Source organism: Oncorhynchus clarkii, chromosome 20 (genome assembly GCF_045791955.1).
Source record: "Oncorhynchus clarkii lewisi isolate Uvic-CL-2024 chromosome 20, UVic_Ocla_1.0, whole genome shotgun sequence".
Lineage (NCBI taxonomy): Eukaryota > Metazoa > Chordata > Actinopteri > Salmoniformes > Salmonidae > Oncorhynchus > Oncorhynchus clarkii.
Window position 1 is genome coordinate 4,667,852 of NC_092166.1, and position 14,736 is coordinate 4,682,587.

The following is a 14,736-nucleotide window of genomic DNA, read 5'->3' on the forward strand; positions in this document are numbered from 1 at the left end:
TAAAGATTGCATGGATACATTTGCCAAGAGTTTGCAAAGCTGTCATCAAGGCAAAGGGTGGCTATTTGAATAATCTCAAATATATTTAGATTTGTTTAACACCTTTTTGGTTACTACGTGATTCCATAGGTGTTATTTCATAGTTTAGATGTCTTCACAATTAGTCTACAATGTAGAAAATAGTAAAAACAAAAAGAGAAACCCTGGAATGAGTAGGTGTTCTAGAACCCTGGAATGAGTAGGTGTTCTAGAACCCTGGAATGAGTAGGTGTTCTAGAACCCTGGAATGAGTAGGTGTTCTAGAACCCTGGAATGTGTAGGTGTTCTAGAACCCTGGAATGAGTAGGTGTTCTAGAACCCTGGAATGAGTAGGTGTTCTAGAACCCTGGAATGAGTAGGTGTTCTAGAACCCTGGAATGAGTAGGTGTTCTAGAACCCTGGAATGAGTAGGTGTTCTAGAACCCTGGAATGAGTAGGTGTTCTTAAACTTTTGACCGTCTGTCCCTCATTTTAAAGTCAACTCTGTTTTGTGAACGGAATTATATTTTTTTTATACGAATGAAACTAACTTTAAATATATATTTTTTTAAAAACATGATGTAAAAGCAGGTGAACTGGTTCTACTCTTTTTTGGTCATTTTCTGGTATTTTGCAGTGGAAAACTGAGCGAGCAAAACAGTTACCCATTGTCATGCTGGTATGAATGAGTCCGGAGACAAGCAAAGGAATGCGTAATAGTTTTTTTTATTATACCCCAAATTACGGTGTGCCGTGTAAAGGCATGGGGACGAAGACCAAACAAACACACAACACTAAACACAGGGCAGAAAGCCAAACCAACACAACACTAAACACAGGGTAGAAAGCCAAACCAACAACACAACACTAAACACAGGGTAGAAAGCCAAACCAACAACACAACACTAAACACAGGGTAGAAAGCCAAACCAACACAACACTAAACACAGGGTAGAAAGCCAAACCAACACAACACTAAACACAGGGTAGAAAGCCAAACAAACACAACACTAAACACAGGGTAGAAAGCCAAACAAACACAACACTAAACACAGGGCAGAAAGCCAAACAAACACAACACTAAACACAGGGTAGAAAGCCAAACAAACACAACACAACACTAAACACAGGGTAGAAAGCCAAACAAACACAACACTAAACACAGGGTAGAAAGCCAAACAAACACAACACTAAACACAGGGCAGAAAGCCAAACCAACAACACAACACTAAACACAGGGTAGAAAGCCAAACCAACAACACAACACTAAACACAGGGTAGAAAGCCAAACAAACAGAACACTAAACACAGGGTAGAAAGCCAAACAAACAACAAAACACTAAACACAGGGTAGAAAGCCAAACAAACACTAAACACAGGGTAGAAAGCAAAACAAACAACATAACACTAAACACAGGGTAGAAAGCCAAACAAACAACATAACACCAAACACAGGGTAGAAAGCCAAACCAACACTAAACACAGGGTAGAAAGCCAAACAAACACAACACTAAATACAGGGTAGAAAGCCAAACAAACACAACACTAAATACAGGGTAGAAAGCCAAACAAACACAACACTAAACACAGGGTAGAAAGCCAAACAAACACAACACTAAATACAGGGTAGAAAGCCAAACCAACACTAAACACAGGGTAGAAAGCCAAACAAAAGAGGCCCCCACCAGACCCCCCCCCACAAGAGCACAATGATTAACACACGGGACGAGACCCCGTAATCATCTGCGCAAACCACATTTTGCACGAAAAACCCAAAACACACAGCACAGGTACTCACACGAACCAACGGACAGTGTAACAATAATCGACAGGACACTGGTAAACCAAGGGCACACTTATACAAGTACTAATCACTGGGAATAGGGGCCAGGTGTGCGTAATGAAAGTTCTGGTGGGATCCGTGACACCCATAGATAGACAGGGTAGAAATGTTGGACACAACAAGCTCCCATTACTCAAGTGGATTTACGGGATTTAAGATAATATATTTTATCGATACGATTGATTTCAAAAAGGGGAAAAAAGGCCAATCAAAGTCTGAAGGTACGTCCTTTTCCCAGTACAACTTACTTCTCCCATTGATGGTGAGGGTACACTCACTCCTGGTGTTGAGCGTGTGGCTGTGTGTGTCCATGAAGGACAAGGCCTCGTCGCAATTTGTCCCCTGCTCCGTATAACTCTTATCCATAGAGTTAACCATCACTGTCATCTCCTGTCGAGTACTGCTCAACGTCTCTTTACGCTTCTTAGCCAGCTTCCTGTTAAGGAGGAACACAAGACAAACAACAACAAATTAATAATTAATCAATAATCAATCATTATAATATCCTGCTTTGTAATGCTCAATTACGCTTCTTAGCCAGCTTCCTGTTTAGGAGGAACACAAGACAAACAACAACAAATGAATAATGAATCAATAATCAATTAATCAATCATTATAATATCCTGCTTTGTAATGCTCAATTACGCTTCTTAGCCAGCTTCCTGTTTAAGAGAAAAGAAAAGACCAACAACAAAGATTATTAGTTAAAACAGAGATGTTAGAGATGACTCATACCTGGAAAGACATTGAAGGATTGGGTAGAAAAGACTGTGCTGAAGAGAAAGAAGTTAAATTCATTTGAAACTTTTTTTCTCCCAATTCGAGCCAAGCAATCCGATCTATACCCTTTACCATCTAATTCATTTGGCAAGGCTTTGTGTTGTGAAGGCAGATACATCAGCGGGCCTGACGATAGTCAATTAGTCAGTGAATCTGGGGGTGGAGAAGCAATAATAGAGTTTGTTTGCCTCAAGAAACAACTTGCTTTCAGGACCTCCTCCAGAAAAAAACACGAGTCTGGAACAAAATAACGCTATTTTGTGAAGATAATACACATTTGGGATGTCTTTGGACTGGAGGCTTTTTGGGCCTCCTTCAGGCCAATTCAACTCAATGCAGTCTGTAACAAAACAACTACCTTGTACTCAGACAAACATATACTTTGTGCACATTGAAACTAGATGGAAAAAGGGAGCCAGACCTGATTAAGCAGTGTGTCGGGCCTCAGCATGGTACTCTACTCCATAGAGCCTCATCATGGTACTCTACACCATAGAGCCTCATCACGGTACTCAACTCCATAGAGCCTCAGCATGGTACTCTACTCCACAGAGCCTCATCGCGGTACTCTACTCCATAGAGCCTCATCACGGTATTCTATTCCATAGAGCCTCAGCACAGTACTCTACTCCATAGAGCCTCATCACGGTACTCTACTCCATAGAGCCTCATCACGGTATTCTATTCCATAGAGCCTCAGCACAGTACTCTACTTCATAGAGCCTCAGCACGGTACTCTACTCCATAGAGCCTCAGCATGGTACTCTACTCCATAGAGCCTCATCACGGTACTATACTCCATAGAGCCTCATCACGGTATTCTATTCCATAGAGCCTCATCGCGGTACTCTACTCCATAAAGCCTCATCGCGGTACTCTACTCCATAGAGCCTCATTGCGGTACTCTACTCCATAGAGCCTCAGCACGGTACTCTACTCCATAGAGCCTCATCACGGTACTCTACTCCATAAAGCCTCATCGCGGTACTCTACTCCATAGAGCCTCATCGCGGTACTCTACTCCATAGAGCCTCATCACGGTACTCTACTCCATAGAGCCTCAGCATGGTACTCTACTCCATAGAGCCTCATCACGGTACTATACTCCATAGAGCCTCATCAAGGTATTCTATTCCATAGAGCCTCAGCACAGTACTCTACTCCATAGAGGCTCAGCACGGTACTCTACTCCATAGAGCCTCAGCACGGTACTCTACTCCATAGACCTCCTGCATGGTACTCTATTCCATAGAGCCTCATCGCGGTACTCTACTCCATAAAGCCTCATCGCGGTACTCTACTCCATAGAGCCTCATCGCGGTACTCTACTCCATAGAGCCTCAGCACGGTACTCTACTCCATAGAGCCTCATCACGGTACTCTACTCCATAAAGCCTCATCGCGGTACTCTACTCCATAGAGCCTCATCGCGGTACTCTACTCCATAGAGCCTCATCACGGTACTCTACTCCATAGAGCCTCAGCATGGTACTCTACTCCATAGAGTCTCATCGCGGTATACTCCATAGAGTCTAGTCCAGTGATACATTTAAACTAACGTTATCAAAATAGAGAAAAATAGAAATGCTCTCTCCTATTCAAACAGAAACAATACAGTATTGACCTGCCTGAACCTCTCTCTCCTATTCAACCGGCAACAATACAGTATTGACCTGTCTGTTCAAGTCCTCATTCTACAACACAATGCAGTTCACGGTCAATTTAAGGCTTCTGCATTGTGTCGCTGTATGTAATTATACTTACCAACAGCATGCTCATAATGTGTTCCTCTGACCTTTAACCTCTCTCTCTCTCTCTCTCTCTTTCTCTCTCTTTCTCTCCCTCTCTCTCTCTGTCTCTCTATATCTCTCTGTCTCTCTCTCTCTCTCTCTCTCTCTCTCTAGGCTCTCTCTCTCTCTCTCTCTCTCTCTCTCTCTCTCTCTCTCTCTCTCTCTCTCTCTTTCTCTCTCTCTCTCTCTCATCAATTCAAAACAGCTTGGTCGTGATCATACATAACAATCTACAGCTGCTAGTTACTGCTATTGCTAGTGGCTCGGGGGGAGGAATCTGTGTAAGAATGAACTATCCCCGTCTTCCTACTGCTTCCAAACACTTTATCAGTGGCTGTCTCAGTGTGACCCTGATATGTATTTGACTAGGGTGTTTGTCACAAATGACACCCTATTCCCTATATAGTTCACTACACATAGAGCTCTGCTTCAAAAGTAGTGCACTATACAGGGAATAGGGTGGCGTTAGGGACACGTGGTAGAAGCCTGCCTGACGGGACACACTGTGGGGGCTAATGACTCTCCTGCTGTGTTGTTTTGTCAAATCTCTGTTTGTTCAATTTAGACCCTGTCTCGTGCCATATGGTCTCACCAGACCCCCACCACCATGCCCCCACCACCATGTCCCCACTACCATGCCCCCACTACCATGCCCCCGCCAGACCCCCCCCACCACCATGCCCCCACCACCATGCCCCCACCACCAGGCCCCCACCAGACCCCCCCACAATACCCCCACCATGCCCCCACCAGACCCCCCCACACCATGCCCCCACCACCAGGCCCCCACACAATACCCCCACCAGGCCCCCACCAGACCCCCACCAGGCCCCCACCAGACCCCCCCCCACACCATGCCCGCATTTAAGGATCTCCTTTTTTCTGTGGGGTCCAGTAAGAAATAGTTGAATCTTGCTCTGCTCTGTGTAAAATGTCTCGTCTTTCAGTAGTTAGTAGCTATAGAGAAAATGAGTAGTTAGATTAAATGAGTAGTTAGATGAAATTAGTAGTTAGAGGAAATTAGTAGTTAGATGAAATAAGTAGTTAGACAAAATGTGTAGTTAGATGAAATGAGTAGTTACAGAAAATGAGTAGTTAGATTAAATGAGTAGTTACAGAAAATGAGTAGTTGGATGAAATGAGTAGTTAGAAGAGTTGAGTAGTTAGAGAAATTAGTAGTTTGATGAAATTAGTAGTTAGAAATGAGTGGTTAGAGGAAATGAGTAGTTAGAGCAAATGAGTAGTTAGATGAAATTAGTAGTTAGATGAAATTAGTAGTTAGAAAATCAGCAGTTAGATGAAATGAGTAGTTAGATGAAATGAGTAGTTAGATTAAATGAGTAGTTAGATTAAATGAGTAGTTACAGAAAATGAGTAGTTAGATTAAATGAGTAGTTAGAAAATGAGTAGTTAGATGAAATGAGTAGTTAGAAAATGAGTTGTTAGATGAAATGAGTAGTTATAAAATTAGTAGTTAGTAGTTAGATGAAATGAGTAGTTAGATGAAATGAGTAGTTAGATGAAATGAGTAGTTAGATGACATGAGAAGTTAGAGTAAATGATGCCATATAGAAGCAAAAAGGGGTCAATGGATTGCTTCATATGGCCCTCAGAAAGGTTCTTTACAGAAATCCCATTTATTTTTTTTTAAAGTACATTAGTTTGTAGGTACTCTGAGATGCTCAGTGGCTAGTCTGATTTAGCACCATTACAGGGACCTACCTACATGATGTGCTGCTATGCAGCTCTCTAGGTGTTATATGAAGACTGATAGATGGCTTTATAATAGAGAGAGTAGGTAGAGAAGGATGATGTGTATGAGCGTGCATGTGTGTGTGTTGATGAATGTGACCAATGAGCATTCATCAAATTCTCAAATAGTTATTGTAGGTAAATAGTTAGCCTTGGACTAGACAAAGACTGTGTTATTCCAAAAGGCATCCATAGGGCTCTGGTCAAAAGTTGTGCACTATATAGGGAATAGTGATCCATTTGGGTCACACACCAACCCTGATGAGATCTGACTACAGTCAAACTACACACAACCCAGCAAACTAAAGGATGTCCTGAGGACATTTGGCTACGTTCCAATTAGGTCCCTTAAAGGGGTTTTGATGCGACATTATCCCACCGACGTTCCCGAGACAGTCCAAAAATGTTGCGTGATGTTCCCAAGGGAACGTTTTCTGGAGGACCTTTGTGTAGTTTCCTGTAAGTTACTAGGACGTCACTTGAGGACCATGACCTTCGTAGGACTTTCTTTTTTACTAGTCCTTAGGATGTCGCGTGTCGTTCCCAAGGGAATGTTTTCTGGGTGGTACCTTTTTTATAGTTCCCAGTTTGTCACAGGGATGTTGTTGAACGTTCTTGGGACGTTGTGTCATGGTCCCCTGACGGTCCCCTGAACCTTCTTGGGATGTCCCCTGAACCTTCTTGGTCCCCTGGATGTTGTGTCGGGGTCTCCTGGAGGTTTTGTCTAGTTCCCGGTTGTTTTCAGGTATGTCCCCGGTGAAATATTTAGGACGTTCTTGTGACGTGGTGTCATGTTTCTCTGGAGGTTTTGTCTAGTTCCCCGTTGGTCCCGGGGATGTCCCCGAGAATATTTTTAGGATGTAAATGCAACAAAACACATCACTGAGTAACTGCCTCCTTATTTTCAATCAGGTGGCTGCATCATGGTATGGGTATGCTGGACATCGGCAAAGACTGGGGAGTTTTTCAGGATGAAAAGAAACGGGATGGAACTAAGCACAAGCAAAATCCTAGAGGAAAACCTGCTTCAGTCTGCTTTCCACCAGACACTGAGAGAACAATTCACCTTTCATCAGGACAATAACTTACAACACAAAGCCAAATCTACAGTGGAGTTGCTCACTAAGAAGACAGTAAATGTGCCTGAGTGGCCAAGTTACAGTTTTAACTTAAATCTGCTTAAAAATATATGGCAAGACATAGATTTTAGACACAAAATGGCTGTCTAGCAATGATCCCCAACACTTTGGTAAAGCTTGAAGAATTGTGAAAAGAATAATCGGCATATGTTGTACAATCCAGGTGTACGAAGCTCTTGTATGACACTTACCCAAGAAGACTCATACCTGTAATCAATGCCAATGGTGTTTCTAACATGTTTCGACTCAAAGTATCAATGTCTGTTAGTGGTTTATTTTGCATTAAGCGTATAATAGCCCCCAGTATATATACTGGAACCTCAGGTCAGTCACTCAGCAGATAAAGCACTGTGTCCTAGGGTGGAACCTCAGGTCAGTCAAACAGCAGATAAAGCACTGTGTCCTAGGGTGGAACCTCAGGTCAGTCACTCAGCAGATAAAGCACTGTGTCCTAGGGTGGAACCTCAGGTCAGTCACTCAGCAGATAAAGCACTGTGTCCTAGGGTGGAACCTCAGGTGAGTCATTCAACAGATAAAGCACTGTGTCCTGGGGTGGAACCTCAGGTCAGTCACTCAGCAGATAAAGCACTGTGTCCTAGGGTGGAACCTCAGGTCAGTCACTCAACAGATAAAGCACTGTGTCCTAGGGTGGAACCTCAGGTCAGTCACTCAGCAGATAAAGCACTGTGTCCTAGGGTGGAACCTCATGTCAGTCACTCAACAGATAAAGCACTGTGTCCTAGGGTGGAACCTCAGGTCAGTCACTCAGCAGATAAAGCACTGTGTCCTAGGGTGGAACCTCAGGTCAGTCACTCAACAGATAAAGCACTGTGTCCTAGGGTGGAACCTCAGGTGAGTCACTCAGCAGATAAAGCACTGTGTCCTGGGGTGGAACCTCAGGTCAGTCACTCAGCAGATAAAGCACTGTGTCCTAGGGTGGAACCTCAGGTGAGTCACTCAGCAGATAAAGCACTGTGTCCTGGGGTGGAACCTCAGGTCAGTCACTCAGCAGATAAAGCACTGTGTCCTAGGGTGGAACCTCAGGTGAGTCACTCAGCAGATAAAGCACTGTGTCCTAGGGTGGAACCTCAGGTCAGTCACTCAGCAGATAAAGCACTGTGTCCTAGGGTGGAACCTCAGGTGAGTCACTCAGCAGATAAAGCACTGTGTCCTAGGGTGGAACCTCAGGTCAGTCACTCAGCAGATAAAGCACTGTGTCCTAGGGTGGAACCTCAGGTGAGTCACTCAGCAGATAAAGCACTGTACTTAGCTACAGTACATGCAGTACCATGAAAATAAATAAAAACTCAATAGAAGCTATTTAACTAACAATTATGGACATAGGTTTGGTTAGGTTAGGTTCAATTCAGTTTCCAATTCATTCACGCCCAGGAAATTAATTGAAGTGGGCGATTTTTTTAAATGAATTGCCTGAATTGAAAATGCATTAAAAAAATTACAAAAATAGGAGGATTTTGAAATAGACTGAATTGATAACTGAAACTTCAAGGTTGGATGACACAGCCAAATAAAAGTAGAAAATATGGTTGGAACCTACAATAACACCGCCCTTATCAGCCAACATGTCTGTTACAACATGTCTGTGACACAGTGGCAGCTGAATGGAGTCCTTGGTCCCAGACCTTTGTCAAGTACTTCATCTCCCAACGTTCAGCAGACAAAGAGCTTTGGATATGAACACTTTTCAAGGTTGTTTTGATTTGTGTGCCCGTAAATAATTGGATGTTACGAGACGCAATGAGGCAGCTGCGGTTTTACACACACACACACACACACACACACACACACACACACACACACACACACACACACACACACACACACACACACACACACACACACACACACACACACACACACACACACACACACACACACCACAGGAGGCTGGTAGCACCTTAATCGGGGAGGGCCCGGGCTCGTGGAAACGGATGGAGTGGAATGAGTGGAAAGGCATCAAATGCATGGTTTCCATGTGTATGATACCATTCCATTTACTCCCGTTCCAGACTTTACTATGAGCCGTCCTCCCCCTCAGCAGCCTGCTGTCACGCACACATACACACACACACGCACACACACACATACACTGAGCTGAACAATAGCTTCATGTTAGAGATTGCCATTCAATGGAGTCCTCATAACCTAGTTGAGTCCTCACAAACTAGTGGTCATCACAAACTAGTGGAGCCCTCACAAACTAGTGGTCCTCACAAACTAGTGGAGTCCTCACAAACTAGTGGAGTCCTCATAAACTAGTGGAATCCTCACAAACTAGTAGAGTCCTCACAAACTAGTAGAGTCCTCACACACTAGTAGAGTCCTCACACACTAGTAGAGTCCTCAGAAACTAGTAGAGTCCTCAGAAACTAGTGGAGTCCTCAGAAACTAGTAGTGTCCTCACAAACTAGTGGAGTCCTCACAAACTAGTGGAGTCCTCACAAACTAGTAGAGTCCTCATAAGCTAGTGGAGTCCTCACAAACTATTGGAGTCCTAACAAACTAGTGGAGTCCTCACAAACTAGTAGAGTCCTCAGAAACTAGTAGAGTCCTCACAAACTAGTGGAGTCCTCACAAACTAGTAGAGTCCTCAGAAACTAGTAGAGTCCTGACAAACTAGTGGAGTCCTGATAAACTAGTGGTCCTCACAAACTAGTGGAGTCCTCATAACCTAGTGGAGTCCTCATAAACTAGTGGAGTCCTCATAAACTAGTAGAGTCCTCATAAGCTAGTGGAGTCCTCATAAGCTAGTGGAGTCCTCACAAACTAGTGGAGTCCTCACAAACTAGTAGAGTCCTCAGAAACTAGTAGAGTCCTCACAAACTAGTGGAGTCCTGATAAACTAGTGGTCCTCACAAACTAGTGGAGTCCTCATAACCTAGTGGAGTCCTCATAACCCAGTGGAGTCCTCATAACCTAGTGGAGTCCTCATAACCTAGTGGAGTCCTCACAAACTAGTAGAGTCCTCACAAACTAGTAGAGTCCTCACAAACTAGTAGAGTCCTCACAAACTAGTAGAGTCCTAAAAAACTAGTGGAGTCCTCAGAAACTAGTAGAGTCCTCAGAAACTAGTAGAGTCCTCAGAATCTAGTAGAGTCCTCACAAACTAGTAGAGTCCTCACAAACTAGTAGAGTCCTCAAAAAATGAGTGGAGTCCTCGCAAACTAGTAGAGTCCTCGCAAACTAGTAGAGTCCTCATAAACTAGTGGAGTCCTCACAAACTAGTGGAGTCCTCACAAACTAATAGTCCTCACAAACTAGTAGAGTCCTCAGACACTAGTAGTCCTCAGAAACTAGTGGAGTCCTCAGAAACTAGTGGAGTCCTCAGAAACTAGTAGAGTCCTCACAAGCTAGTAGATTCCTCAGAAACTAGTAGAGTCCTCAGAAACTAGTAGAGTCCTCAGAAGCTAGTAGAGTCCTCACAAACTAGTAGAGTCCTCACAAACTAGTGGAGTCCTCAGAAACTAGTAGCGTCCTCACAAACTAGTAGAGTCCTCACAAACTAGTGGAGTCCTCACAAACTAGTAGAGTCATCACAAACTAGTAGAGTCCTCACAAACTAGTAGAGTCCTCACAAACTAGTAGAGTCCTAAAAAACTAGTGGAGTCCTCAGAAACTAGTAGAGTCCTCAGAAACTAGTAGAGTCCTCAGAAACTAGTAGAGTCCTCAAAAATGTGTGGAGTCCTCACAAACTAGTAGAGTCCTCGCAAACTAGTAGAGTCCTCGCAAACTAGTAGAGTCCTCGCAAACTAGTAGAGTCCCCATAAACTAGTGGAGTCCTCACAAACTAGTGGAGTCCTCACAAACTAGTAGTCCTCACAAACTAGTAGAGTCCTCAGAAACTAGTAGTCCTCAGAAACTAGTGGAGTCCTCAGAAACTAGTGGAGTCCTCAGAAACTAGTAGAGTCCTCACAAGCTAGTAGAGTCCTCACAAGCTAGTAGAGTCCTCACAAGCTAGTAGAGTCCTCACAAACTAGTAGAGTCCTCACAAACTAGTAGAGTCCTCAGAAAGTAGTGGAGTCCTCACAAGCTAGTAGAGTCCTCACAAGCTAGTAGAGTCCTCACAAGCTAGTAGAGTCCTCACAAGCTAGTAGAGTCCTCACAAACTAGTAGAGTCCTCACAAACTAGTGAAGTGGTTAGTCTGGTGGAAGCATACAGAGGCTTAACAACAGTAATATCTCCTTAAAGTGTACACTTGTGCAATACTCGTTCTCTTGCTCCCACCACATTTCTTAAACCAGTCATTTCCTTTCAAATCAGTAAAGGGAGGAATGACAGAGAATTGGAACGTAAGCTACAGATTTCTGTGGAGGGCGTTTATATTTATTAGTATGAAATAAAACCACTGTGTGTGTGTCAATGTTATTATCATGAACTAAAACTGAAACTAAAACGAATCATGAAAAAAATAATTTAGTAATCTGAAATAAAATAATTAACAAACACGTTTTGAAAAACAAACTATACTGAAACTAATTTAAAGGTGAACTCAACGAGATGATGTCGAGGCACGTTTGAGTGGTAAGACTAAAGAAACCACACCAGCAGCATACCACCCCGCGTCCCACAGCTGGCTGACCTCTGAAGCTAAGCAGGGTTGGTCCTGGATGGGAGACCAGAATCTGCTGAAGTAGAGTAGGAGGCACTCTTTCTTGCCCCAGGGCAGTGATTGGGGACATTGCCCTGTGTAGAGTGCTCTTGGAAGGGACGTTAATTAAACAGTTGTCACTGTCACGAATTCCGCCGAAGTGGATGGCGTTTGGCGGTCGACGTCATCCGGTTTTCTAGCCTCCACCGATCTACATTTCTTTTTCCAGTTGTTTTTGTCTTGATTGTACACACCTGGTTCCCATTACGTTTGAATTATTTCCCTATTTAACCCTCTGGAGCCATCATGGTTTTTGTGTGTGTTTATTGTTGTCAGTCGTCTCGTTGATGTGATTCTGGATTTTCGTTCTCCTTGTTGGAAGATTATTTTTGAGTAAAGTTACTATTATTACTCATCTCTGTGTCCTGAGTCCGACTCCGCCTTACCCACATCACCTAGACTCTGACAGTCGCGACTATCTGTGGTCACGAAAGATCCCTTGGCACTTATCGTAAGAGTAGTGTTGTTAACCCCTGGTGTCCTGGATATATTCCCAATCTGACCATCATGGCCACCTAATCATCCCCAACATCCAATTGGCTCATTCCTCTCCCCTTGTAACTGCTGTTCCCCAGGTCGTTGCTGTAAATGGGGATGTGTTCCCAGCCAACTTACCTGGTAAAATAAAACAGCCAAGAGATGGACACTGACCTGGTTTTTCAGAGGCTCAGATCAACATGTCACCTTTATAAACAACGGCTTCTTCATAACGTCGAACGGAACATGTATCCAACATCCCCAATATCTCAAACTGAAATCATCATATAATATCACGTGTGAACATTGTACAATTTCTATAATAAGACCGTTATATATAAAATAGACTATAATCAGACCATTCTCTATAGAATATACTATAATCAGACCATTCTCTATAGAATATACTATAATCAGACCATTCTCTATAGACAAGACTATAATCAGATCATTCTCTATAGAAGATACTATAATCAGATCATTCTCTATAGAAGATACTATAATCAGATCATTCTCTATAGAAGATACTATAATCAGACCATTCTCTAAAGAAGATACTATAATCAGATCATTCTCTATAGAAGATACTATAATCAGATCATTCTCTATAGAAGATACTATAGATCATTCTCTATAGAAGATACTATAATCAGATCATTCTCTATAGAAGATACTATAATCAGATCATTCTCTATAGAAGATACTATAATCAGACCATTCTCTAAAGAAGATACTATAATCAGATCATTCTCTATAGAAGATACTATAGATCATTCTCTATAGAATATACTATAATCAGATCATTCTCTATAGAAGATACTATAATCAGATCATTCTCTATAGAAGATACTATAATCAGACCATTCTCTATAGAAGATACTATAATCAGATCATTCTCTATAGAAGATACTATAATCAGATCATTCTCTATAGAAGATACTATAATCAGACCATTCTCTATAGACAAGACTATAATCAGATCATTCTCTATAGAAGATACTATAATCAGATCATTCTCTATAGAAGATACTATAATCAGATCATTCTCTATAGAAGATACTATAATCAGATCATTCTCTATAGAAGATACTATAATCAGATAATTCTCTATAGAAGATACTATAATCAGATCATTCTCTATAGAAGATACTATAATCAGATCATTCTCTACATCTACTCAATCTCAATACAGCTCTTAGAACCATCCCATTCCATTGTTCTAGCTCTTAGTACCATCCCATTCCATTGTTCTAGCTCTTAGTACCATCCCTTTCCATTGTTCTAGCTCTTAGTACCATCCCATTCCATTGTTCTAGCTCTTAGTACCATCCCATTTCATTGTTCTAGCTCTTAGTACCATCCCATTCCATCGTTCTAGCTCTTAGTACCATCCCATTCCATTGTTCTAGCTCTTAGTACCATCCCATTCCATTGTTCTAGCTCTTAGTACCATCCCATTCATTGTTCTAGCTCTTAGAACCATCCCATTCCATTGTTCTAGCTCTTAGTACCATCCCATTCCATTGTTCTAGCTCTTAGTACCATCCCATTCCATTGTTCTAGCTCTTAGTACCATCCCATTCCATTGTTCTAGCTCTTAGTACCATTCCATTGTTCTAGCTCTTAGAACCATCCCATTCCATTGTTCTAGCTCTTAGTACCATCCCATTCCATTGTTCTAGCTCTTAGTACCATCCCATTCCATTGTTCTAGCTCTTAGTACCATCCCATTCCATTGTTCTAGCTCTTAGTACCATCCCATCCCATTGTTCTAGCTCTTAGTACCATCCCATTCCATTGTTCTAGCTCTTAGTACCATCCCATTCCATTGTTCTAGCTCTTAGTACCATCCCATTCCATTGTTCTAGGTCTTAGTACCATCCCATTCCATTGTTCTAGCTCTTAGTACCATCCCATTCCATTGTTCTAGCTCTTAGTACCATCCCTTTCCATTGCTCCACTCACCGCCCCCTCCTCTCTTCTCTTCTCTTCTCTTCCCTTCTCTCCTCTCCTCTCCTCTCCTCTCCTCTCCTCTCCTCTCCTCTCCTCTCCTCTCCTCTCCTCTCCTCTCCTCTCCTCTCCTCCCCTCTCCTCTCCTCTCCTCTCCTCTCCTCTCTTCTCCCCTCTCTCATCAGAATGCAGAGATTGTCAGAAAAAAAACACGTACACGGTCTTGTACCAATTAATATGATTCTTGCTCAACGTTCAGGTAGCCTTGTAGGTTTTAATGAAGGTGCTAGTGCACTCAGCACATTCTGCTAAACGCT

General features: G+C 42.7%; 1 protein-coding gene across 1 annotated transcript in view; it reads right to left on the minus strand.

Moving 5' to 3' along the window:
• LOC139375798 (receptor-type tyrosine-protein phosphatase mu-like) overlaps positions 1-14,736 on the minus strand; it is a 418,014-nt gene that overhangs the window by 159,239 nt on the left and 244,039 nt on the right. Inside the window, exon 17 of the mRNA XM_071117668.1 lies at positions 2,110-2,297. Within this exon, the coding sequence (XP_070973769.1) occupies positions 2,110-2,297 (188 nt within the window). The remainder of the gene's footprint in view (positions 1-2,109; positions 2,298-14,736) is intronic.